This window comes from Cyanistes caeruleus, unplaced genomic scaffold (assembly GCF_971803275.1).
Source record: "Cyanistes caeruleus unplaced genomic scaffold, bCyaCae1.hap1.1 HAP1_SCAFFOLD_100, whole genome shotgun sequence".
Lineage (NCBI taxonomy): Eukaryota > Metazoa > Chordata > Aves > Passeriformes > Paridae > Cyanistes > Cyanistes caeruleus.
The window spans coordinates 917,691-943,631 of record NW_028255902.1 but is presented as its reverse complement, the minus strand read 5'-3'; the positions used below and the strand labels follow the sequence as shown (position 1 = coordinate 943,631).

The 25,941-nt window shown below is 55.9% G+C and overlaps 2 protein-coding genes and 1 long non-coding RNA gene across 3 annotated transcripts in view; 2 read left to right on the top strand and 1 right to left on the bottom strand.

Moving 5' to 3' along the window:
- LOC147646392 (uncharacterized) overlaps positions 1–25,941 on the bottom strand; it is a 139,308-nt gene that overhangs the window by 17,650 nt on the left and 95,717 nt on the right. The window lies entirely within an intron of this gene.
- Positions 6,883–13,633, top strand: LOC147646398 (serine/threonine-protein kinase pim-1-like). Its single transcript, XM_086873517.1, has 4 exons — positions 6,883–6,954; positions 12,501–12,867; positions 13,394–13,570; positions 13,620–13,633. The coding sequence occupies exons 1-4, from the start codon at positions 6,883–6,885 to the stop codon at positions 13,631–13,633; spliced, it is 630 nt and encodes a 209-aa protein (XP_086729643.1).
- LOC147646397 (uncharacterized) lies at positions 14,139–15,564 on the top strand. Its single transcript, XR_015281883.1, has 3 exons — positions 14,139–14,383; positions 14,930–15,064; positions 15,351–15,564. It is a non-coding gene; the product is annotated as an uncharacterized LOC147646397 (long non-coding RNA).

Genomic DNA, 25,941 nt, shown 5'->3' with positions numbered 1-25,941 from the left:
AGGAAGAATGGAAAGCCCACAGCAATCCCAAAGGCACATATGGTGCACCTGGGGAAATCCTCGACTTAGGGGCCCAGTGGGTTAAAAAATACCCATAAGAAGCCACAGAGTGCAGAGTGCAACCTGCAGCAACCACTTGCTGGATCATTTTGGCTGTGCTGCACACACCTGCAGACTGTCTGTCCCCCTGCCAGGACAGAAGGACACCCGTCAGGGGCTGGGCTGGCTGCTGAGAATGCCTCGGGCAGGAGGATCCTCAGGCAATGAGCAGGTGCCCAGAGCCGCTCTGACACTGAGGCCTCTGTGCCCCACAGCAATGGGAACACCACAAGGACACGGCAACGTTCCTGTGACATCACAGCAGCAGCTCCCCCAAAAACCGCCTGGAAGGTTCTCCTGGGTCACCAAGGAGCACAAAGGATCCTCAGAGGGCACAACCTATTGCTCAAGGGATCCAAGAGGAGCTCAGAAAATGCAGCAAATGAGGACACCCCACAGCCCAGCCTGAACACTGAGAAGGAACAAAGATGTGACCAAACCAAAGGAAACACAGCTTTTGGTCACTGATGCTTCTGACTAAAACCAGCAAGGCTTGTTCCATCTGGGATCTTTGTTCTAGTTGTAGAAACAAGCAAGGTTCTCTACTGTCAATGTCCAGAAAGCAGGAACTTGGGGGAAAGAAGGCTGAGAGTGCCAAAGCCTTGTGTGACTCCTTGGACATCTTGTGGCTGAGGGTGTCCAAGGCAATGGACTCACAAGCGGGGTCCCTGCCCTCCCCACTGACAGCTGCCATCTCTCCTTCAGCCCCACACGTGTCTCCAACAACCTCCTGTCAAGGGCCTCCATCCACACATTCCATCACCAGCCACAGATCCTCATCCACGAGGTCACCCAGCATCCCTGAGGCCACAGCAGGGAGTGCTCCTGGCATCTGGTAGAGCACTGTGGCTTTCCTGGGATCCTTCTGGTGCCTGTGGCTGAGAGGAGTGGGGTGGATGGAACCAGGACGGGTCACAGATCAGCAGCCCCACTGCAAGCAGTGCTTTCTCCTGCTGTGTGGGTGTCGCTCCGATTGGGAACGGCGATAAAGAACGACAATGGACTCTCAAGGGAGTTACAACACGAGAATTCTCTGGTTTATTACTTCAGGCCTGTTTTATAGACTGGTACGTGAAAGATACAGAAAAGAAACTCCTATTGGTTAACAAAGTGCTACATCACCATCATTGGTCAGGGTGGCCCATCACCCCCCTGGCCTTCTCCCGCAAGAGAAAACAAGACTGCAAAACAACACCTGCAAGGCTGTTTAGTATCTCTGAGAATTGTTTTAATTCCTTCTCATATTTTTCCCAGGCTATTTTCTCAGGCAGCCCGAGGAGCCAGGCGGCCTGTAATTTGTACAGGCACTGTGGTTTAGATTTAGCATCCATAACTCACCCTTTTTGTTAAAAATAAATAAAAGAGCAGTGTTTGTCACGTCCTGCTGGGCCCTTGCAGGAGGAAGAACAAACACAGCACAAAAGGGTTCTCTGTTAGAACTTTGGATGGATGCTAATCTAGAATTAATCTAGAATTTTGGCTTATGTTTTGGTATTTAAGAATTGTTTTCTTTGCAGGGATTTGATGGTTGACTCCAATGTCTCTAATTCAGTAAACCAACACACACTCTCACACAACAAATAACATTGTTAATTTGTTCAAACTGACAGTTTAACTTGTCGACAGGTAAGAATATTTAGTCTCTGCTTGTAGAAGGACCATCGGAATGATGATCGGTATCTTGGTCACCATCTGACGGTCGCCTGTTGACTGCTTTCTGCTTTTGATGCTGCAGATCAGGGCGAACACACCTTGCAGGTATCCACCGTACTCCAGTGTCCGTGGAAACGCATGCATACCCACGACCCCAAGCGATGAGCTCACACGGGCCTTGCCACTTGTTGGTGGTCAGGTCTCTCACCCAAACTTTCGCTCGAGGCAGGTGCACCTCGCCTGAAGACTGCAATGAAAGAAAATGATTCAAGATGACAGGGTTATCTGAATTCTTTTTCACTGTGAGGTGATTAATTGTGTATAAGGCTTTCTCCAGTCGGCTGTGTGGAGTTTCTCCAACCATCCCCGTTTTTTGTCTGTCTAGAACACGTTTTAAGGTACCATGAGCACGTTCGACAATAGCCTGCCCAGTGGGAGAATGTGGAATACCAAATGCATGTGAAACTCCCCATAACTGTAAAAACCGTCGTGTCTTTTGTGAGGTATAGGCAGGACCATTGTCAGTTTTCACAGAAGAAGGTATGCCCAAAACTGCAAACGCGATTTTCCAATGGGCAATAACATCACGGCCCTTTTCCCCGGTGTGAGCAGATGCCCACATAGCAGATGAAAAGGTGTCTACAGACACATGCACATACTTAAGTCTGCCAAACTCAGCAATGTGAGTGACATCTGTCTGCCAAAGCTGCAGGGCTTTCAACCCTCTGGGGTTCACCCCCGCTGGCAAAGGTGCTGCGAGCCCATGACAGTCAGCACAAGAACTGACAATGTCACGCGCCTCGGTCGGTGTTAGGTGAAACTGTTTTTGCAAAGTATGTGCACTTTGGTGGAAAAAGTCATGCGATGCTTTGGCTTGTGCAATTTTGTCAGGCTGAGGCGCTACCCAAGCAGGGTTGGCCAACCTATCAGCCCTGGCATTACCCTCTGCTATGAAACCTGGTAGATTGGTATGACTCCGAATATGCAGAATGTAATATGGGTGAACTCAAGCTTGGATCACACACCACAAGGACTTCAGCAGCTGAAATAGACGTTCATTATCAACTTCTTTCAGGAGCACACAATCTAAACGTTTAGCGAGATCTGCTACATAAGCAGAATCAGTGACTAGATTCAGCGGTACCTGAGAAAACCGCTGGAATGCCATGGTAGCGGCCCTTAGTTCGACTAGCTGGGCTGAGCCTGTCTCATGGCCTTCCAGCACTTGCCACTCAGACTCATCCTTCCATGTAACAATGGCTTTCCCCGTTTTTCCCGAACCATCAGTGAAGACGGTGGGTCCTTGCACTGGCACCCGACTACTTTTTTGCCGAAAGGACAATTCAGCTGACCCTGCTAATTGCAGCAATTTGTGGCTGGGCAGATGATAGGCAATCTGCCCTGAAAAGTTTTCCAGTGCACTCTGTAAAGAGGCACTGTTGATCAAACTCCATTCAAATTCCTCCTGCCGGATCAGGATGATAATTTTCTCAGGGTCAGCTGCCATTAATTGTAAACACCGCTGACGGCATTTAATTATCAATTGAGCAACCAATTCAAATAATGTGGGAGCTGTCTTTTTTGGTTGATGGGGCAGAAAGATCCATTCCAAAATGTGCAACGGATCAGCCCATTGTTCACTCCATTGGCCAATGATACCTGTGGGATGAGACTCTGGACAAGTAATAAAAACAGTGATATCAATGGATGGATCCACCCGGTAAACCTGCCGAGCAGAAACAGCCTGTTGAACATCCTCCAGCGCTTGCTGCGCGTCAGGAGTCAGCTCCCGAGGGGAATTCAGATCAGGGTCCCCCTTTAAAAGGTTGAACAATGGGGACAATTGTGCTGTGGTTAGTCCCAAGTAAGGACGCAACCATGTGATGATACCCATCAATTTTTGGGCATCATTCAGAGTTTTGATAGAATTCACGAATTGCACCTCTTGATGGCAAATGGTCCGATCTAAGATTTTGACTCCCAGATATTTCCAAGGAGGATGCTGCTGAACCTTTTCCGGAGCTACTTGCAGGCCATACGAACGCAGAGCTCCGAACAGCTGGGGCTGTATCCTCAGCAGTTCATCCTGGGTGGATGCTGCCACCAGGATGTCATCCATGTAATGATAACAGTAAGCGTCAGGGAACTGCTCACGGACCCCAGATAAGGCCTGAGCTACATACCACTGACAAATAGTCGGGCTGTTCTTGCAGCCCTGTGGCAAAACTTTCCATTGATACCTCTGCACGGGTTCAGCGTTGTTGATCGTAGGTACTGTGAAAGCAAACTTGCATTTGTCCTCAGAATGCAATGGGATAGTAAAAAAACAATCTTTTAAATCAAGGATCAGGATTTTCCACCCCATGGGAAGCATGGTAGGTGATGGCATGCCGGGCTGCAGCGCCCCCATGCTTTCCATGACTGCATTGATCTTGCGGAGATCCTGCAACAATCTCCATTTCCCAGATTTTTTCCTAATCACAAAAACGGGACTGTTCCAGGGACTAGTGGAAGGCTCAATGTGTCCCTGCTGTAACTGTTCTTGGACCAATTCACGAAGGGCAACCAATTTCTCTTTAGCCAGGGGCCACTGGTTTTCCCAGATGGGTTTAGTCACTAGCCACCGTAAGGGCAGCGTGGAAGGTTGTGTGCCCTTCGCCACAGTGGCCCCTATCAAAAATGTGTCCCAATCCGCACCCCCCATGCTGCCAAGACATCCCGCCCCCAGAGGTTCAATGGAGCTGCAGTGACATAAGGCCGGACCGTAGCTGTTTGCCCTTCTGGGTTTTTGATCAGCACGGGCCGCTGGCTCACAAATGTCTGCGTGGTACCTCCCAATCCCTCAATGGCCGAACCCATGGGAGCCAGGGGCCAGGACGGAGGCCACGCAGAGAAGGAGACGATCGTCACATCCGCCCCGGTGTCGATGAGACCTCGAAGCTGAATTTGCGGCGGGCTGGCAGTTGGCAGACTCAGGGTGCATGTCATTTGAGGTCGCTGAATAGATATACAGGCAGACCAAAGTACTTGGGGCAGTCCGGTAGATCCAAAGCCACCATCCCCACGAGTCCGATCAGCAGTTCTAGGAACACAGGACTTAAAAGGCACAAGTTGAGCAATGCGAGTTTTTTCAGGAATGGTAACAGGGGGGGAAGGAGTAGAAACCAAGGCACAAATTTGTCCCGTAAAGTCAGCATCAATGACCCCTGGGTGTACAAAAATCCCCTGCAGTGTTGCACTAGATCTGCCCACAAGCAGCGCACTCAAACCTTGACCCAGAGGACCAAAAGCAGCCAGGGGAACCTTATGCACATAAGTAGAATCTAATGTCACTGTTGTTGCGGTGTATACATCCACTCCAGCTGCCCCCTGGGTGCTGCCTCTAAGCTGGCTGAGTAGGCCTGTGGGGGGGCTGTGCCCTGGGAACTCACTTGTGTCAGAGCGCAGGTCCCCCATGCGCTCTTGTACACGTTTCCCGAATCCCCCAAAAGCTGACCATTGACATGATATCTAGATCGACATTGATCAGCAAAATGACCTGGTTTGTGACATCTAGCACACAAAAACTTTCCTTTTCCTTTGTTATTCTGCTGCCCCTGCCGAGCCTTGCCTTGAGCATCCTTTCCCTTCTTGGAGCCACCCTGGCGTCCTGGTTGTTTTGACGCCAGAGCAGCTGCCAGAGCAGACATTTTGTGCCCCACAGAGCCCACTTTGGCACAGGCTCGGACCATCTCTGGTATCGAAGGGTCTCCTGGAAGAGCCTCTATGATCTTCCTACAATCTTCATTAGCATTGTCTCTTGCTAGTTGTTTACACAAAAGCTGTCTCAGGTTATCATCTTCAACCTGTTTCTCCAAGGCTGCTGCAATTTTTTCAACAAATGGCAAGAAGGGTTCCTTTAAACCCTGAGTGATTGTCACATATCGTGGTCTGGGAGCAGCTGTTTCCATAGTCTTTAGCAGTGCTCCAATACCAATTCTTTGCCCCTGCTCAAGGACTCTAGGGTCCCAACGGGCCTGGATATCAGGATTAGAAAAGTCACCAATACCCATCAGGGCCTCTACTCTGATCCCATGTCTGGGATCATGCGCAGGCAGACGCGTATTCCCGTCTGCAGCCTTCTGAGCCATCTGCCTCCAGTTATCCTCAAAAACTTTAAATTGCACAGGCTGGAACAAAACTTGAGCTAGGTGTCTAATATCATATGGAGCAAGCAGATCAGTGTCTATCACTCTAATGATTTGCATAACCTCGGGAGATCCGAGCCCGTACTGTGCAACTTTACTTTGCAGATCCTGTACCACCTTCCACGCCATCACATCGTGCCTGTCGGGCTGTCCCGTATTTGGGGCAGCCTTAAACACAGGGAAGGCCCGGGCCGCCCCTTGGGGCGTCCCTCCGACTTCCCATCCCCGCTGGACCCAGCCATCAGGAGCCGAAGTGACTTCCGGCCCTTCCTCTGTCTCCCCCGCCCCAGCAACTACGGTGTTAAAAATCCCAGTCCCGGGTGTCCCCAGCCTCTCGAGCAGCTCCCAATCCCCCATTTCCAGAGCACGCTGTCTCACCATATCCCAAAATTGTGCCCGCCACCGCGGGCACGCGGCTACTGGACGGGGTGGGGACGGCCCGAGATGGCCACAGGGCAGAGTCTCTGCTGGGTCGTCCCGAGCACCAGAAGAGACGGGCGGGCCGGTCACCTCAGGCCATGTAGATTGACGCTCAGCAGCTACAGCAGGTACGGTGGCAGAGCAGCTGCGGCGAGTCCGGGGGAGGGGCAGCGCCGGCCCCGTGGAAGGCAGCGGGGGGGCAGAAGCTCCCCCTGCCGCTGCTGCAGCCGAGCAGCCACAGCGAGTGCGGGGGGGGGGCGGCGCCGGCCCCAGCACAGGCCTCGTGGAAGGCAGCGGGGGGGCGGAAGCACCCCCCGCCGCCGCTGGCAGCGGTGCTTGCTGCAGCGGTCCTGGGGGGGTGGATTTCTGGCGCGCAGCCTGCCTCCGCCCGCGGCCCAAGTCCTCTGGGGACCCGGGCCGCTCTGAGGAGGCGCTACGCCAGTCATCTACGGTGTCATCCCCCAGTGTCTCATCTCGCACAAAAGAGGCACTTCTGGTATCTAAGTCTTCCATCCCGGCCTCAATGTCCTCAACCTGGCTCCGTTCCAGCGCCTTAAAAAGCGCTCCCCAGGTGGCCGCCAGGCCACCCACGCTGGTATCTCCGTTAGTCAATTCCGACCATAAATAGTCTCCTATCGACGACCAAGTCTCGAGATCAAAGGCATTGTCCATAGTTATAACAAAAACCTTGTTCTTTCACCCACTGAAATAAGGCACGCATGGCATCTTCAGAAACACTGAGTCCCATGCGGGGCAGGGCTTCCTGCCATGCAAGGTAGGCAAGCTGTTCATCAGCTGAAGTACAGTTCCCCATTATGAGGACTTTATCTTGGCGGCTCTGTGAATGTAATCACACACACGCTAACGGCTCGGACCCGGGATTTTTGAGCTCTGCTTCGCCAAGATGAGCCGTTCCAAACCTACTCACAGGCAGGCTCCACTATCCCGTTGGTTTCCAGAACCAGCTTCCTCTTGGAAAGCCCGGGAGAATTCCACTTACCCCTCTAGGGGGAAGGGCTGGCTTTTTCCCACTCGCTGCTTACCCTCAGGGGATTAGCAGAAGTCACGTCGGTCACCTTCTGACCTCAGGGGTCGGCTGCACCACACGTCGGGCGGTCACCAGATGTCGCTCCGATTGGGAACGGCGATAAAGAACGACAATGGACTCTCAAGGGAGTTACAACACGAGAATTCTCTGGTTTATTACTTCAGGCCTGTTTTATAGACTGGTACGTGAAAGATACAGAAAAGAAACTCCTATTGGTTAACAAAGTGCTACATCACCATCATTGGTCAGGGTGGCCCATCACCCCCCTGGCCTTCTCCCGCAAGAGAGAACAAGACTGCAAAACAACACCTGCAAGGCTGTTTAGTATCTCTGAGAATTGTTTTAATTCCTTCTCATATTTTTCCCAGGCTATTTTCTCAGGCAGCCCGAGGAGCCAGGCGGCCTGTAATTTGTACAGGCACTGTGGTTTAGATTTAGCATCCATATGTGGGGACCGTGGGGTGACTGATATTGGGACTCCTCTGGCTTTGGCTCCTGCAGAGCTCACAGTGGCTCAGATACTGGGCTGAGGGAAGGGGTGCCATGGAAACCCAGCACAGGCATTTCTCTTTGGAGAGGGGGTTCTGCAGGGAGAAGGGAGAAGAAGAGACTTTCCTGTCTGCTGAGATTCCCCCTCCTCTTTCAGCAGCCATTCCACAATCCATCAGTACCAGAGTTCATAGGATCACTTCCATGCCAGGGATCACAAGGCACTCAAAACTGAACCCTGCCAGAGCCCAGCCCTGCCTGCCCATTTGGAGGGTGTGGAGGAATGGAATTTCAGCAGGAGCTGACCCACAATGATACTTTGCCACTGGTGGGTTTCTCACAGCCTTAGAAGGAGTTTGAGATCTCTGTCCCCAACACCTGCTCACCCTTCAAGTGCACACACGTGCCTGGGGGCAATTCAGGTTCCCTGGAGTGGTGGCTGCTTCCCTTTGAAACAGGAGCTGCTGTCTTTTCCAATGTGCTTAACTCCCTTCTACCAATTAGAAAGTGGGTGAGTAAAGGAAATGACCCTGGAGGAAGGGGACCAGAAACTGGGAGAAGGATGAAACACATCTGAATTACAAATGAAATCTTTTTCAATTTATTTCTTTACTACTAATCTATTACAAACAAAAACATGTTTCTGAGCTGATTGTTGGGATTCAGAAGAATTATTATTCAAGAAATAAACTTGTTCTTGTTGTTATTATTATTTATTAGTATTACTTTTCACTGTCAAGACTTTTAAATCTTAGACATGAATAAAAATGGCTGGATGTCTCTCACTGGGAAAATTCCCTTGCTTTTCCCACTGGGATTAAACTGTACAGTCATTTCCAAGTTGCCAGTGGATTCTAAAGATGGAAAATCCTGTTAATGCTGGGTTTGGTGTGGTTTGGAGCTGGGGAAGGGTCTCATCCCCTCCCAGAGGTGCCCCAAGCCCGCTCTGCTGCCACATCTGCACTCGCGGCCCCTCACGGCTGCTCTGCCCTGGGGACATGGTGGGACCCCTCCTGCCAGGGCTGAGGCTCCTCACGGCCCCTCACAGCCCCTCATGGCCCTTCACAACCCCTCATGGCCCCATCGAACCTCTCATGGCCCCACAGAACATCTCTTGGCCGCTCACAGCCCCTCATGTCCCCTCACTACCCCTCATGGCCTCACAGAACCTCTCATGGCCTCATAGAACCTCTCACAGCCCCTCATGTCCCTTCATGACCCCTCATTTCCCCTCACAGCCCCTCATGGCCCCATAGAACCTCTCATGGCCCCATAGAACCTCTCATTTCCCCTCACGGCCCCTCACAGCCCCAGGGGCTCCTCCCAAAGGAGAAGGGCTCGGGCCCTGCTCACTCTCCTTTTATTTCGGTCCCTTCACAGCGCCGAGTAAAGAAAGGCTGAATGGAGCCTTTCCCCAGCGTTTCCCTCGGGGTTCATTGCGGGCTGAAGCTCTGTGCTGGCGCTGGCCCCAGCACCAACATCCCTGCAGCCCCCAAGGCCTTTGCTGTCCCCCCGTGTCCATTCCCTGTCCCCGAGTCCCGCCCGGCTCTGGCAGCAGCAGCAGCCGCAGCGCAGCGGGCGCAGGCCCGGCCCGGCCGGGGCTCCGGGCCAGGAGCAGCAGCAGCGCCGGCCCTTCCCACCTGCTCCTGCCTCGGCTTCCCAGGGCTTTTGCCAGGGCAATGCTGGACTACAGCAACAATCCCCCACAAACAGCCCTGATTCCTCAGGGCCCGCCTCTGCTGCCCTCAGCCAGCCCTCAGAGGAAGAAAGGATCGGGTTCCAGCGCTGTTTTCACCCCTGTTTTACTCACCCTGAGGTGACAGCAGGAGGCTGTGGGTGCCCTGGCCTTGCCAATTGTAGATCCCGACTGCTCTTGCCCCTCTTCTGCTTGCCACTTGAATTTTAGCAGTACAGCTGCAATTGCCTCTTTCAATCAGTGCTACCCACTGTGCTTTGTCACAGGGAACTCAGGATTTTTGTTTCAGGCATCATGATCAGTAGAGATCAAAATGCTCCCAAGTCCCTGAGCACTAAGTCGAGGGGAATTAAAGCCACACAGGTCACATTTGCAGTGCTCAAACACAGCCCTGTTGCTGCTGCTGCTGCTGAAATAGAATCAACTGACAGAGGCCATCACAGAAATTGCCTCTGCAGTGGCAAATAAAATGAAAAAATCCACCAGGAGAAAGAAAAACCAGAACTTCCCAATTCACTTCATTGTTTCTTCTGAGCAGCAGAAGAAAAAGGAACAGGGCACCTTTCAGGCAGCTCCACAAGCTCAGGGTTCTCATTTCATTGGGAATCTGAGATGCAATTTGCCTTGTTAAAAGGACAAAAGCAAAGGGAATTAATTGGGAATTATTAGGAAAAAATGACCCTTCTTACACACAAAGTTCACCAAGTCATTCCCTGCATTTCTCCTTTTCACATTCTTTCTCTCATCCACTGACAGGTCCAGCTTATCATGTTCTGCTGCTTATCATCAACTGATTGTGCTCTTGATTTCTCCCACTGCAAGAGATGTAGAATCATCTCAACTGAACACAGAAACAAACTCCCTCTGTCAGCCCATCTTCATGTTCCAGATCACTTTCCAGATGTCCATGGGGCTGTTGGAATGATGAGCTCTCCACTGCTGGCTGCAGGCTCTGGAGATTCTTTCTCCACATTCAGCCAGGCTTGTATTCCCCAACAATTCCTGGCAGCCCATCATGTTTTCTTTGCGTAGAAGAGGAACAATGAAAACCTCACCAATGGCACAACTCCCCTGTCCACAAGGAAAAGAAAGAACAAGTTGTCAAGTTCTTCAAACATTTGTCCTGCTTTGCTGCAAGAGTTGTGCTGCACTCACAGTGTGGGAAGCCAAGAGAAGCTGCAGCTGGGGGCACATCTTGTGACAGGAGCTGCGCCTTGTTCTCCAGGACAGGTTTTTGGAAAGAACAGATGGGGCTGGGGAGAAGATTCTGGGAAAATTGAAACAACTTATTTAAGAAATGAAAATAAAATCCAAAGAAACAACCAATATGTTTTTCTCTATTTTTCTCTATTTATTTTTATGTTTCCCTTTTCCATCTTGCACTGTTTCTCCATCCCATTCATTCCAAATGGCTCTCACCTCTAAGATCTGAGACTTGGCAAGGTTTAGACACTGTAAAATACCCTGAGCTGTAGCCAGTTTGCCTTGCCCTGTGTTCCTTGGAAAGCAATGCTGGAGACACAAGTGCAGTGCTTGGCTCAGGTACAAATTCTGCATTCAGGGAATGTGCTCAGACGGTGTCTGAGCCTCAGCAGGGACAAGGCACAGCAGCAGCCAAGGGCATTGCTGTGCCCCTGTGCAGGAGTCCAGACTCTGGCTCTTGGCTCAGCAGGGCAAAGTTGCCGTGTTTGGCCAGGCTCAGGGGCTGCCCGGGGAGCGCGGGGCTCGGGGCGGGGCCGAGCGGGCAACGGACAAACGGACACGGGGACAAACGGCCCCGGTGCTTCAGTTGCAGCGGCAGCGGCGGCAGCGGCGGCAGCAGCGGCGAAAGCAGCGACAGCAGCGAAAGCAGCAAATTTATCAATTCTCTCTCTCTCCTCTCCTCTCCCTCTCCCACTGTCCCGCATCTTCTCCCGGTCTCCCTTTTCCTGTGTCCCCTCATCACCAGGTTCCCTTTCCCCGTGCCCACCCGGGCCATGCCCCCAGCCCGCCCCCGGCTCCGGCCCCGTCCCCGTCCCTGTCCCCGTCCCCGGCCGTCCCTCCGCGGTCTCGCCTCCGCCCAGCTCTGGCTGTGCTGGCGCTGGCGCTGCTGGGCGGGCATCATTGCCTGGGGCTGGGGCGGCATCGCTGCCCTTTGGCTCCGCCTGGCCCGACCCCGACCCCGACCCCGACCCCGACCCCGACCCCGACCCCGACCCCGGCCCCGGCCCCGGCCCCGGCCCCGGCCCCGGCCCCGGCTCCTCCCGGGGCCCGCGGAGGACACAGGCGGTGCGGCCGCTGCCGCCGCCTCCGCTGCGGCTTCCCCGGCCCGAGCTCCGCCGCTGTCGCGTTCCAATGAGGGAACGCCTGCGGGTGCCCGGCCCGGGGAGCTCGGGGAGCGCTCGGGGGCCGTTCCTGGCCCCGGGCCGAGCACTGACGGCCGCGTCTCTTTCCCAGGGAAGGCGCAGCAGGCCCTGCAGCAGCGCTACCGAGTGGGTTCACTGCTGGGGCGCGGCGGCTTTGGCAGAGTTTTTGCGGCCACTCGGCTCTCGGACGGACTCCCGGTGAGCAGAGGGGCCGGCGGCGGGCGGAGGAGGAGGAGGGGGCGGAGGAGGAGGATGGGGCTGGACACGGTGGGCGGTGAGCTGAATCCGCTGTTCCCTTTGGCTTGCAGGTGGCCATCAAAAAGGTGCCACGGAACCGCGTCCGGCACTGGGGCGAGCTGGTGAGTGAGCGGGGCCAGCGGCAGAAGCCGGGCCGTGCCGGGCGGGGATGAGCCGGGGCCCGGCAGGGTGGGAGCCGCCAGGACACCTGGAGGGAGAGCGGGCGTGGGGCCAGCGGAGGGCACAGAGCATCCCGGGCTGGCTGAGGGCTTCCCGAGCCCTGGCACGGCCTCAGCCCCACTGACGGCACCGTGCTCCTCCCGCAGCCCGACGGCACCAGCGCACCCCTGGAGATAGTGCTGCTGGACAAGGTGTCCACAGGCTTCCCCGGTGTGGTGCAGCTGCTGGAATGGTTTGAGCTCCCCAACACCATCGTGATGGTGCTGGAGCACCCGGAGCGGTGTCAGGACCTGCGGCGTTTCATTCGGGCACGGAGGTTCCTGTCCGAGGAAGAGGCGCGGGAGCTGTTCCAGCAGGTGCTGGCGGCCGTGCGGCACTGCACCAGCTGCGGGGTCCTGCACCGAGATATCAAACCTGGGAACGTCTTGGTAGACCTGGACACCGGCGCGGCAAAACTGATTGACTTCGGCTGTGGCACCTACCTGCAGGACACAGCCTACACTCAATTTGCAGGTGAGCCCACACAGGGGTGGTGATCCTGGTCCTGGCATCTCCTGGCTCAACCTGGGTGTGGCAGCAGGGATTCTCCCAGGACTGGGGCTGGGGCTGGGGCAGCCAGCCTGACAAAATCCCCCATGGGTGGGGGTAGAAGAGAGGGGGAGGCAGAACCTGTGCACCAGCTGGTTTGGTGTGCAGGTGAGAATGGGCTTGGACTGCTCTGCTCACCTGATTTGCCTTGGTTCAAGATATTTTTTGGGCAATGCCAGCAGGGAGGATGTGGGTGTAGTTTTTCCCCAGCACTGAGTGGGTATTTCCCTTTGTGTGTCATGGTCAGGCCTTGCCAGGGTTTCTGCTGCCCTCTTCCAGCACCAGTGGCTTCTTTTCCAACCCCAGGTTTGTACCCAAGTCCCAGGTGCTGGCGAGAGGGCAGCAGGTCACCCCGTGTGCCACTGGGGCAGCCCCCACATGCCCAAGGATGCTGGGGCCAGGCTCTGGGAGCAGCAGCATCCCCCTGATGAGCTCCATCCATATTCCATAGGAACACCGTCATACAGCCCCCCGGAATGGAATGACTTCGGCTGGTACCATGGCGAGGCAGCGACCGTCTGGTCCCTGGGCATCCTGCTGCACGAGATGGTCTGCGGGGAGCACCCTTTCAGGAGGGGCAGGAACATCAGATGGGGCCAGCTCCCGCTGCCACAACAGCTCTCCCAAGGTGGATCCTCATCTCTGGGCACGGGGGGAACACCAGTGCTGGGAGACAGCAGCGGGCTCGTGAGCATCCCGCTCTGGCAGCTGCTGAGGAGGTGGCACATGTCCTGCTCTCCTGCTCTCCACCAAAACAAAGAATTGATGGGAAAGTTTAGGCCCAGCTCTGAGCACATCCAGCGTGGCCTGGGCATGAAAATAGTGGGGCAAAGCAGACAGGAGCCTTCTCCAACTGACCAGTGGTTTGTGGTTTCTCTCCCCAGACTGCCAGATTCTGATCAGGTGGTGTTTATCCCTGAACTCCTTGGACAGGCCCTCATTAGAAGACCTGTCCTGTGATCCCTGGATGCAGGATATTCATCAGCCCTAGAAGAAGGGAGAGAGCCACAGGCACAGTGATGCAGGGACCTGGTAAGTTACAGCTCCACACATGCCCTGGCAATCAGCAGCAAAGAAACCCAGGCTTTTTTGTCCTGCCTGTGTCACTGCACTGGGGTCATCGAATGGGAACACACAGCCCTTGTGCTGGAGCTGAGCTGCTCTGCCCAGCACTGGTGGGCACCATCTGAGCTGGTTTTGCTTGTCCTGCTTCACTGACAGCCGGGCCCTGGGCAGAACCCTGACAGCCTGGTGTCACCCCAGGGAAGAAGGAGCCCCTGGAGAAGCTGTACCAGGTGGGGCTGCTGCTGCTGCTGCTGGAGACATGGAGGACAACAGCAAGGATGACAACCTCTTCCTCCACCTGGCCAGCGGGAGCTGGCGATGATGGACTTTGATTCTGGCACCTTCTTCAAAGCCAGGCTCCACAGGGAATTTTCAGGTAAGTCCAGACCCAGGGGGATGCTCCCAGATTTGTGCATTGGCCGGGAACCAAAGGTTTCCCTTTCACTGGGGCAGATGCAACTGATTCCTCAGTGGCTGCCCAGCTGGTTTTTGGCAGGGCTGGGGACGTGGGCTGGGGTGGTTATGAAATGGGAGTGGGATCCTGGCCCTGCCAACAGCCCCCAGCACCCACCGTGCCCCGGGCTGGGGCTGGGGCAGCCAGCCCGACACAAACAAACCCCATGGCCGGAGCACAGGTGGGACTCCAGAACCTGAGCACGGCTGCTTTGCTGTGCAGGCAAGGAAGGGCTTGGGCTGCTCCACTCCCCTGCTTTGCTTTGGGATCACCATGATTTTGGGGGACAGTGCAGGGGGAAAGGGAGAAAGCATGGGCTTCCCTCAGCCATGGGTGGGTTTTTCCCCAGAATGTAGGGGTTGGGCCTTCCTCAAGCTCCTGACAGACATAAGATTTTTTACCATTTTTCTTGTTTCCCCTTTTTGTCTGTGACCTATTTTCATTAATTTGTTGTTTGTTTTTCTAAAGGAAGCGTTCTAGGTGGGGTCCAGTCTGGATCAGGAAGTGCTTGGGACCAGCTGTGGCGTGGATGGGCCGTGCCCTTGGAGAAGACTGAGGACATCGTTTGGGACCAGCTTTTCTTGTGGCAGCGGATGGTGTGAGGTGGGTCCTCATCTCCTTGGCATGGGAGGGACAAGAGCTTTTGGGAGATGGCAGCGGGCACAGGAGCATCCCGCTCTGGGCAGCTGCTGAGGGGCTGGATCTGCCGTGGCTGGCTGCAGGCTGGGCACATGTCCTGCCCTCCTGCTCTGCTCCCCAAGGCAGCAGTGATGGGCAGCTTTGGGCCCAGCTCTGAGCACGGCCAGCATGGCCTGGGCACCGCGGCTGGCTGGGACAAGGGGACAGGAGCCTTCAGCTGACGGGCGGTTTCTGCTTTCTCTCCTTGCAGCCGGGCTCTGCGGATGCTGAGGCTGCTCTGGGCTCTGCCAGGGCTCTGCTGGGCTCAGCACCGGGCCGGGATCAGCCAAAGAAGAAACGCTGTGACCTGCAGCAGAGACTTGAGCATTTTGGCAATGCAGCTCAAGTCTGCAGAGTGTCCACCTCCAAGGGAAAACATGACACCCCCCAAAAATTAAACTTGTTCCATAACTTCTGAAATGAAATCCATCTGGGATGACCCCAAATGACATTTTTCAGCTTCCTCAAGCTGTAGCTCAGCCCTTCTCTGAACACTTCTCTCCCCCACCTGCCTTTTTCTTCACAACTGCTCCCTCCTTTCCCCCAGTGAGTTCCCAGCCCATCACAGTCTCCATCACACTGCAGCCTTTCTTGATGCCCCTCTCCACGAGGAAGGCCAAGCCCCAGTCTCAGGGACTGGTGGGGGTTAGGTGTCTTTCTTTTTTATTTCTGGCTTGCCCATAGGATTTTTACCCATTAGTTGGGGGAAAAACCTAACTGTGGGTACTTGGTGGGTGCTTGAAAAAAGACAAAGAGTTTGGCCGGGACCAAGGAGGGAAGGGGGCAGGAAAAAAAGGAGGGTGGCGACAGTTTGGTGGGCTTTCTTCAGTTTTGGAGAAGGACACTTCGGGCGCAGAGTTGTTGTGGTGGGGAGAAGGGAATTTCGCCATCACCCAGACGGAGCTGCTGCTGCTTCTCCTCCTCCCCTCTTTGTTGGTGACCTCACACCCCCTGTCCTGCCGGGACGTGTGGCAGTGCCAGGCACCGCCGCGGAGCTGCTGATCCACCTCAGCCACCGGCCCAGGATCTCAGCTCATCCCTGCTGTTCCAGCTGAGTGTTCCTCAGAGCCCTGCAGGAGCACCGGGACTGCCCGCCCGAGGGGGTTTGTGAAACAAAGCCTCTCCTCCATCCCATCTCAGCCGAGAAAGCTGTCACGGGGTCCCTGGTTCTGTTTTCTTGTTAATGCTGTAGTTATTGTTGTTTGTTTGCCTGGTTATAAATACTAATAAAGAACTGTCATTCCTATCCTCAGATCTCTGCCTGAAAGCCCCTTGATTTCAGAATTATAATAATTCAGAGGGAGGGGGTCTACATTTTCATTCCAGGGGAGGCCCCTGCCCTCCCTAGCTGACACCTGTCTTCCAAAACAAAGACAGATGGGGAGTTTCTCCATCCTCCTCATCCTTGTGGGGCCGGCAGTGCTCTTGGTTCCTCATGCTCTTTTTGTGGGGCCTTTTGTGTCTGTGCCCCTCCGACTTAGGGGGACAGGGGATATTTGCTGCCCCCTTTCTGCTTCTGGGAAGCCTGTGCGGGCTCTTTGTCCCTCTCTGATTTGGGGGGTGCCAGTGTTGTCACCATCCTGGCATCCCCCGGCTGCTCTTTGTCCTTTTCCAGGCCAGGGGTGTTCTCTGTCCCCTTGCAATTTGTGGGGCTGGCACAGGCACAATTCCCCTCCTCTTTGGGGGGGCTGGCAGTCTCCTCTTCCCCCTCTGACTTGGGGGCTGCTGTGGCCTCCATCCATCTCTTATTTTGGGTTGCCAGGTATTTATCTCCCTTCAGTTCGGGGGGCCCGGGGATCGCCTCCATCCTCCTCCAGTTTTGAGGGGCCTGGGAGAAGTCTCTGTCTCCCACCGATTTGGGGGGGACTGGTGCAGGCTCCACCCCCCTCTGATTTTGAGGGACAACCTGGAGGAAAGGCACCAAAATCTTGACAAAGGCTGAAGAGAACGCTCTGATTACCCCTTTTGCCCAGAGGTTCCCTTAGCTGAAGTTGCTAACAAGGACCAGACTCGCCAGCCCGCAGTGGGTTTTGTGTTGTTTTATTTCCTGGGCCCTCAGTCCTGCGTGGGACACGGGAACTGGGTGCTGCAGAGGCTGTGGCAAGGCATCAGAAATGCCCGCCCAACACCCAAGGGTGGTAGAAGATCTGCTCCAGCACCGGCCGGTCCATGGGGTGCTTGGACAAACACCAGCGGATCAGATGTTGGCACTCTGGGGAGAGAAGGCAGAAAGCGGCGCTCACTTGCAGAAGGCTCCTGCCCAGCTGCTCCCGGCGCCTGCAGAAGCCGGGCCACGCTGCGTGTGCTGGGAGCTGCCCTTGGCGGGAGAGCGGCACGGCAGGATAAGCGTCCCCTCCTTCAGCCAAGCGTGCCACACCCAGCCTGCCACGGGCCACCTGCTGCAGCCGGCCCTTGAGGGCACATGGACGTCCCGCGCAGCTGCGGGAGGGCCGGGCTGGGCTGCGCGGTGCCACCTGCCAAAGCCTGCCTGCTTCAGGCTGCATACCAACCTGGAGAGACCTCCTGTGGGAAGAAGAGCTGCCCCAACAGGGTGTCACGCTCGTTCTCGAAGGGCAGGAACCCGCACACCATCTCAAACAGCAGCACGCCCAGGGACCAGATGGTCGCCCCATCGCCGTGGTAGCAGCGCAGGCCGATCCACTCGGGCGGGCAGCACGTGCGTGTTCCTAGGGGAGACGGGTGGCACTGCTCAGGCGCAGGCTGCTGCCTTCCAGAACCTGGCACCAGCCTCCTGCCAGAGGCAGGGGCTGCAGCCGTGGCCACAACTTCCCCCCAAAGCCTGCCTGCCTCCCTCTGACAATGGGCCAAAGCCAAGAATCCATTCTGCAAGGCTGAGAACTCCAGCGGAGCAGCCCAAGGCCGTGCGGGCCTGCCAAGCCGAGGAGCCGGGGCCCAGCTTTTGCAGCCCCTTTCTGTTGGCAGGGCCGGCAGCCGGCTCCTGGGGAACAGCACCTGCCCCGTGCCACAGGGCAGTCGGCAGCCGGCTGAATGCCGCACCCCGCGGCCCAGGAGGGAATGGGGCTGTGCGGTGCCTGGCACTGGGAGCAGGGCCTGCGCTCTGGGCTCACCAGCAAACTGTACAAAGGCCCGCTCCTGGAGGAAGGTGCCGCAACCGAAGTCAATCAGCTTCATGTCGCCAGTCTCTGGGTTGATGAGGAGGTTCTCTGGCTTGATGTCCCGGTGCAGAACGCCGCAAGCCGTGCAGTGCCATACGGCCTCTCTTAGGGATGGCGGCTGTCAGAGATAGCGGAGGCTCCTGGCACCATGGACGTTCTCTGACAGCCTGAGCTTCTTGCACAGATGGCGGGTCTTCTCTGCTGTGCCATCCTTGCAAGGCTTGAGGCTCTCCCAAGGATGGTCAATCTTGCTGGGAGCAGCCTCCTGAAGGGATGGCGGCTTCTGGAGAAGCTGGGCGAGCCACAGCAGGGCAGGTGGCCTCACCTCATCAGCTTCTCCAGTTCTTTCCACAACGCCAGCCACATCCCAAAGTAGAGCGGCACAGATGTCCCATTGTGTGCCCAGTGCCGGATCATCACTTCCTGCAGCTCTTGGGCCACTGCCATGCAGGGACTGCAGCTGCTGGAGCTCTCCAGAGGGCTTGCGGGAGCACCTGGCCGCCGGCGAGGGGTCACCCGAGGCCTGGAGAACCTGGGAGCTGCAGGGGCTGCTCGGTTCCTCCATGGGCCTCTGGGCCTAACCCTGGGGCGCTTCCTCGTCTGCCGCCTCCATGGTTTCCAGTGGCCACCGGCCCAGCAGACAGCCACAGCGGCCAGCAGCAGGACAAGGGCAGGCATCAGGACGCCACTGTCACCCATGGCTACGGCACGTCCCATGGCGACTGCACTGGCAGCTGCGGGGGCTGGCCCAGTTTATATAGGGCTGGTGCAGTGATGTCACAGTGCTGTGGCCAGGACAGCTGTGTGACATCACGGCCCTGCATCACACCAGAGCTTAACCCCTTTGTGACATCACAGCCCTGCGTCACCCCAGCCCTCACCAGTTCCACGGGAGCGAGGAAGGGGCTCCCTGTGGGCACTCGAGCACCCTCTGGAGCAGAGGAGAAGGAAGATTCTTGTCTAAATAGGACACGGGGATGAAGAGGGGAACGGTGATGGTGTCACCTCCTTGCTCGCAGAGCATGGGACATGGATTGTCCAGTCGGGGATTGCAAAGTCCATGGACAGGACAAGCCCTGCTCAGCAACATGGAAACCATCGGTGTGCTGTCCACTACATTCCCATGCTGAATCCAAACTTGGATTCAAATCTAATTCTGTGCCTCTTTCTGGGAATTAAATGGATCCTATCCCATTGAAAACCAGTACCTTTAATACTTTAGGGATATCTGACTTCAGGGAATTGAGGTGCAAATAAAATGAAAGGGTATGATGGAGTTTGTGTCCACCTAAAATTAACACTTTAATGAGAAATAAAATAAGGACAACGCCCATAAACCGTGCGCAGTATAGGGACAAACTGCAAAGACCAGGACTACTAAATATACTACTAAATATACAGGGTAGGCCTGAGGGCAGAGTCTGAGGGCATGGGTCCAACCACAGACTGGGGTTAGAAATATGCAAAATACTGCAACAAATAACAACCAATCAGGGGAGAGAACCAGGAACATTCTAGAAACATAACCTTATAAGGGGTGAGTCGATTAACATATTAACTGCCATAAGCCCTTTCTCTTTGCCACAACTTAAGCAAATGCTTCCCAAGGCTTGAACTTAATGCCGCTTTTTTTTCTGGGTGAAATTCGGCTGGCTTGGATCCCCAGCGAGGCACATTCCCTTATCACATTAGTCTGTTCTTCACCCAACACTCCCTGTCCCCGTTCATTTCACACTGGGATTTCTGCTCCAGGAGGATTCTCTGAGGGACACAATTAAAAGTCTCTCATGGAATGGGCAGATCCAGATTTAACAAGTGGGAAAGAGTTTAACCCCACTATCTGTTTAACTGGTCCCGAGGGTGGAGACCTGAAGGAAACTCATGACTGGATTCAGGTCATAGATCTACAGATGCCAAGGAGATATTAAATTATCCTCCTTGGAATTAAAGCTGGGAATTTTTCTTTCTCTGGAGCAGTAAATTAGGATGTTGATGGGCCCCCCTTCTCTGCTCGTCCTGACCCTCCTGCCCCAGCCTCGCTTGGTTCCATTCACGTTCCTCCTGTCAGGGACACTCTCCACACAGATCATGGCTCGGATTCCTTGGATCCTCAGCAGTGTTTTCCTTGGATTTTAGCCAGGGCTTCCCTGGTTTTCGGGCAGGCTGGAGCGTGTGGAGCTTTCTGCAGCCACCGTTAGGGGTGTGTGTCTCCCTTTTCCCAGCAATTTCCCTCTATCTTCCCATTACCGACGTTTCTCCTCTCCACCTCTTCCAGCTCCATGCCATGTTGACAGGAGCTCAGAAAGAGCAGGAAAACAGAAACAAGCTCCACAGCGAATTCCTGGAAGAAAATCCATCGATGGCAGGGAGGCTGCTGTGGCTCCTTCCGGAAAATCAGGGCTGTTGGGAGCACGGCACAAGGTGTCCCAGGACTTAGAGCTGGACACTGAACTCTCCTGGATCTCCTTGGCACCCGTCCCAGGCAGGGATGGTCCTGGATATCCTCCTGGATCTGCCCCAGGACGGTCCCTGCTCCCTGGGGTGGGATGGGACGGGTAGAGGACAAGGAATGAAGGTCAGGAGAAGAATACAGAGATGCTTCTTGCCACTGCAGCAAGAAATCTGGTGCACTGAAAGCTCAGCTGGAGATGAAGGTGGCCAAAAATGTGAGGCACAATAAAAATTGACTTGTTAAATCCATTAATAAAAAAAAATTAAAAAATAGAAATTACATCATCCCCTTCCAGGATGTGGATGGTCCCCTGACAAACATGGACACAGACACAGTGCAGGTTTTCTAATGCATTTATTGCCTCTGTCTTCAACACTCACCCCTCCCTTCCCAGAGGAAAACACGCATTGTACCAAGGGACACTGCAAAGTCCTTGAAGAGGGCAAGCCCTGCTCAGCAGAAACCAAACCACCCCAGACTGAATCACAGCATTCCCATCTTGAATCCAAACCCAGCACGTGCCAGCTATTGGGAAGAGAGGAGCCCCATGGCAGTCGAAACCAGAGCAGTGGGACAACCATGAGCGCTCTTTGGAATATCCGGATTTATAGAGCGGAGGCTCTGCAGAAGTTGGTGAGCTGCTATGAGAAAACTCTTGCAGTCCTCGCCAGCCATTTCAGGAGAGCTCCCCAGAGACAGAGGAACTTCTCCTCCCTTTGTCTCTTGGGGATCTTCTCTGGCACAGAGTAGTGGTTGTTTGAAGTTGGTGATGCTGCAGCATCCTGGGAGCCAGGGCTTGACACAGGTGGCAGCGGCACTCTTCCTGATGTGCTGCCACTTGCTCCAGGGAAGGATTCATTGCAAGGGGCTGAGCTCCGGTTCTGATTTCCAGGCTTTTCCAGGCCATGTTCATCTTCAGGGATGAGCCAGGGCTGTGATCCCTGAATTGGGTGGGGCCGTGATGTCACAAAGGGGCTGAGCGCTGGGGTGATGCAGGGCCGTGATGTCACAAAGGGGTTGAGCTCTGGTGTGATGCAGGGCCGTGATGTCACACAGCTGTCCTGGCCACAGCACTGTGACATCACCACGCCAGCCCTATATAAACCAGGCCAGCCCCCGCAGCTGCCAGTGCAGTCGCCATGGGACGTGGCGTAGCCATGGGTGACGGTGGTGTCCTGATGCCTGCCCTTGTCCTGCTGCTGGCCGCTGTGGCTGTCTGCTGGGCCGGTGGCCACTGGCAACCACGGAGGCGGCAGACGAGGAAGCGCCCCAGGGTTAGGCCCAGAGGCCCATGGAGGAACCGAGCAGCCCCTGCAGCTCCCAGGTTCTCCAGGCCTCGGGCCACCCCTCGCCAGGGGCCAGGTGCTCCCGCAAGCCCTCTGGAGAGCTCCAGCAGCTGCAGTCCCTGCATGGCAGTGGCCCAAGAGCTGCAGGAAGTGATGATCCGGCACTGGGCACGCAATGGGACATCTGTGCCGCTCTTCTTTGGGATGTGGCAGGCGTTGTGGAAAGAACTGGAGAAGCTGATGAGGTGAGGCCACCTGCCCTGCTGTGGCTCTCCCAGCTTCTCCAGAAGCCACCATCCCTTCAGGAGGCTGCTCTCAGCAAGACTGGCCATCCTTGGGAGAGCCTCAAGCCTTGCAAGGATGGCACAGCAGAGAAGACCCGCCATCCATGCAAGGAGCTCAGGTGGTCAGAGAACGTCCATGGTGCCAGGAGCCTCCGCTATCTCTGACAGCCTCCATTGCTCGGAGAGGCTCAGCCAGACCTGTCAGCCTGCAGAAGGTGCAGAGCCTAGGGACAGGTCTCCCAGCTTCCTTGGACCCTTGGACTTCAACAACATGGGCGCATCCCTGAGCACTGACATGGCCAGGGAAAGCCCACAGGTCCAAGTGGAAGCCCAGCCCGATCCAGGGGAGCCGTCTCAGGAGCAGGTGGAGGAGCAGCAAGTGTCCTGGAGCCAGAAGCTGCCGGACCACAGCTCCCAGGTGACGGTGCTGGATGTGCCAGCTGGCAACAGCCCGTGCCTGGTGGAGGAGACAATTCCTGAGGGACCAGGGAGTTTCCTCTTTCTCCAGGATGCTGCTCCCATTGAGCCACCAAATACCAACAAGGCTTCTGTACCGGCAGGTGAGACCTGAGGAGCTGTCTGAGACTGCCATGGGGCTCTGGAGGGGCATTCATAGGCCAGGCCAGGGCCTCTGAAAGCAGCCTAGAAGCAGGTCAGAGCAAGGTGGCTGGCGCTGGCTGGGGCTGCTGCACATGCGGACACTTGGGGGGTTCCTGGCAGCATCAGGCCGTGTGATGGAGGCACTGTCTTCTCCTCACAGCCCAACGGCACCTGTGTTCCAACAGAGATCGTGCTGATGGAGAAGGTGGGCTTTGGCTGCCGCAGAATCATCCAGCTCCTTGACTGGTTCCAGGTGCCCGACAGCTTCGTGCTGGTGATGGAGCATCAGGAGCAATCTTGGGATCTCTTGCACGTCCTGCTGGAGCAAGAGTTCCTGAGCGAGGAGGCGGCACGCTGGCTTTTCTGGCAGGTGCTGGAGGCCATGTGGCACTGCACCGCCTGCGGCGTCCTGCACTGGGACATCAAGCCAGAGAACCTCCTCGTCAACCTGGAGACTGGCGACCTGAAGCTGATGGACTTCGGTTGCGGCATCTTCTTGCAGGAGTGGGCCTTCACAGAGTTTGCCGGTGAGCCCAGAGCGCGGGCCCTGCTCCCAGTGCCAGGCACTGCACAGCCCCATTCCCTCCTGGGCCGCGGGGTGCGGCATTCAGCCGGCTGCCGGCTGCCCTGTGGCACGGAACAGGTGCTGTGCCCCAGGAGCCGGCTGCCGGCCCTGCCGACAGAAAGGGGCTGCAAAAGCCGGGCCCCGGCTCCTCGGCTTGGCAGGCCCGTAAGGCCTTGGGCTGCTCCGCTGGCGTTCTCAGCCTTGCAGAATGGTTCCTTGGCTTTGGCCCATTGTCAGGGGGAGGCGGGCAGGCCTTGGGGGGAAGTTGTGGCCACGGCTGCAGCCCCTGCCTCTGGCAGGAGGCTGGCACCAGGCTCTGGAAGGCAGCAGCCTGCGCCTGAGCAGCGCCGCCCGTCTCCCCTAGGAACACGCACGTACTGCCCGCCCGAGTGGATCGGCCTGCGCTGCTACCACGGCGATGGGGCGACCATCTGGTCCCTGGGCGTGCTGCTGTTGGAGATGGTGTGCGGGTTCCTGCCCTTCGAGAACGAGCGTGACACCGTGTTGGGGCAGCTCTTCTTCCCGCAGGAGGTCTCTCCAGGTTGGTACGTGGCCTGAAGCAGGCAGGCTTTGGCAGGTGGCACCGCGCAGCCCAGCCCGGCCCTCCCGCAGCTGCGTGGGACGTCCATGTGCCCTCAAGGGCCGGCTGCAGCAGGTGGCCCGTGGCAGGCTGGGTGTGGCACGCTTGGCTGAAGGAGGGGACGCTTGTCCTGCCGTGCCGCTCTCCCGCCAAGGGCAGCTCCCAGCACACGCAGCGTGGCCCGGCTTCTGCAGGCGCCGGGAGCAGCTGGGCAGGAGCCTTCTGCAAGTGAGCGCCGCTTTCTGCCTTCTCTCCCCAGAGTGCCAACATCTGATCCGCTGGTGTTTGTCCAAGCACCCCATGGACCGGCCGGTGCTGGAGCAGATCTTCTACCACCCTTGGGTGTTGGGTGGCCATTTCTGATGCCTTGGCACAGCCTCTGCAGCACCCAGTTCCCGTGTCCCACGCAGGACTGAGGGCCCAGGAAATAAAACAACCCAAAACCCACTGCGGGCTGGAGAGTCTGGTCCTTGTTGGCAACTTCAGCTATGGGAACCTCTTGGCAAAAGGGTTAATCAGAGCATTCCCTTCAGCCTTTGTCAAAATTTTGGTGCCTTTCCTCCAGGTTGTCCCTCAAAATCAGAGGGGGGTGGAGCCTGCACCAGTCCCCCCAAATCGGTGGGAGACAGAGACTTCTCCCAGGCCCCTCAAAACTGGAGGAGGATGGAGGCGATCCCCAGGCCCCTCAAACTAAAGGGAGATAAATACATGCCCCGCCCCCAGAATAAAAGATGGATGGAGGCCACAGCAGCCCCCAAGTCAGAGAGGGACAAAGAGCCCACACAGGCTTCCCAGAAGCAGAAAGGGGGCAGCAAATATCCCATGTCCCCCTAAGTTGGAGGGGCACAGACACAAAAGGCCCCACAAAAAGAGCATGAGGAACCAAGAGCACTGCTGGCCCCACAAGGGTAAGGAGGATGGAGAAACTCCCCATCTGTCTTTGTTTTGGAAGACAGGTGTCTGCTAGGGAGGGCAGGGGCCTCCCCTGGAATGAAAACGTAGACCCCCTCCCTTTGAATTATTATAATTCTGAAATCAAGGGGCTTTCAGGCAGAGATCTGAGGATAGGAATAACAGCTCTTTATTAGTATTTATAACCAGGCAAACAAACAATAACTTCAGCATTAACAAGAAAACAGAACCAGGGCCCCTGTTACAACCTTCTCAGCTGAGACGGGAAGGGATGGAGGAGAGGCTTTGTTTCACAAACCCCCTCGGGCGGGCAGTCCCGGTGCTCCTGCAGGGCTCTGAGGAACACTCAGCTGGAACAGCAGGGATGAGCTGAGATCCTGGGCCGGTGGCTGAGGTGGATCAGCAGCTCCGCGGCGGTGCCTGGCACTGCCACACGTCCCGGCAGGACAGGGGGTGCGAGGCCACCAACAAAGAGGGGAGAAGGAGAAAAAGCAGCAGCTCCGTGTGAGTGATGGAGAAATTCTCTTGTGCCCACCGCAGCATCTCTGCACCCAAAGTGTCCTTCTCCGAAGCTGAAGAAAGCCCCCAAACTGTCCCCGCTCTCGTCTTTTCCTGCCCCCCTTCCCTCCCTGGGCCCGGCCAAACTCTTTGCCTTTTGTCAAGCACCCACCAAGTACCCACAGTTAGGCTGTCCCCACAACTAATGGGTAAAAATTCCACAGGCAATCCAGAATTAAAAAAAAAAAAAGACACCTAACCCCCAACACCTGTCCCTGGCAATGACCTGAGATGGGATTGAATATAACAAAAGGGCCATGGCCAGACCCTCACGTTCTTTGATCCCACATCATGTCATTGCCATAGGCAGGAAAAGGTACAGGTGTCTCCCCAGCATGGATCACAGGGAACATGGATCACCAGGTCTCTGCCAAACTTGAATTTTCCAAGGGGGGATGAAGCTGGAGCAGTGCACAAAGCTCTTCCTG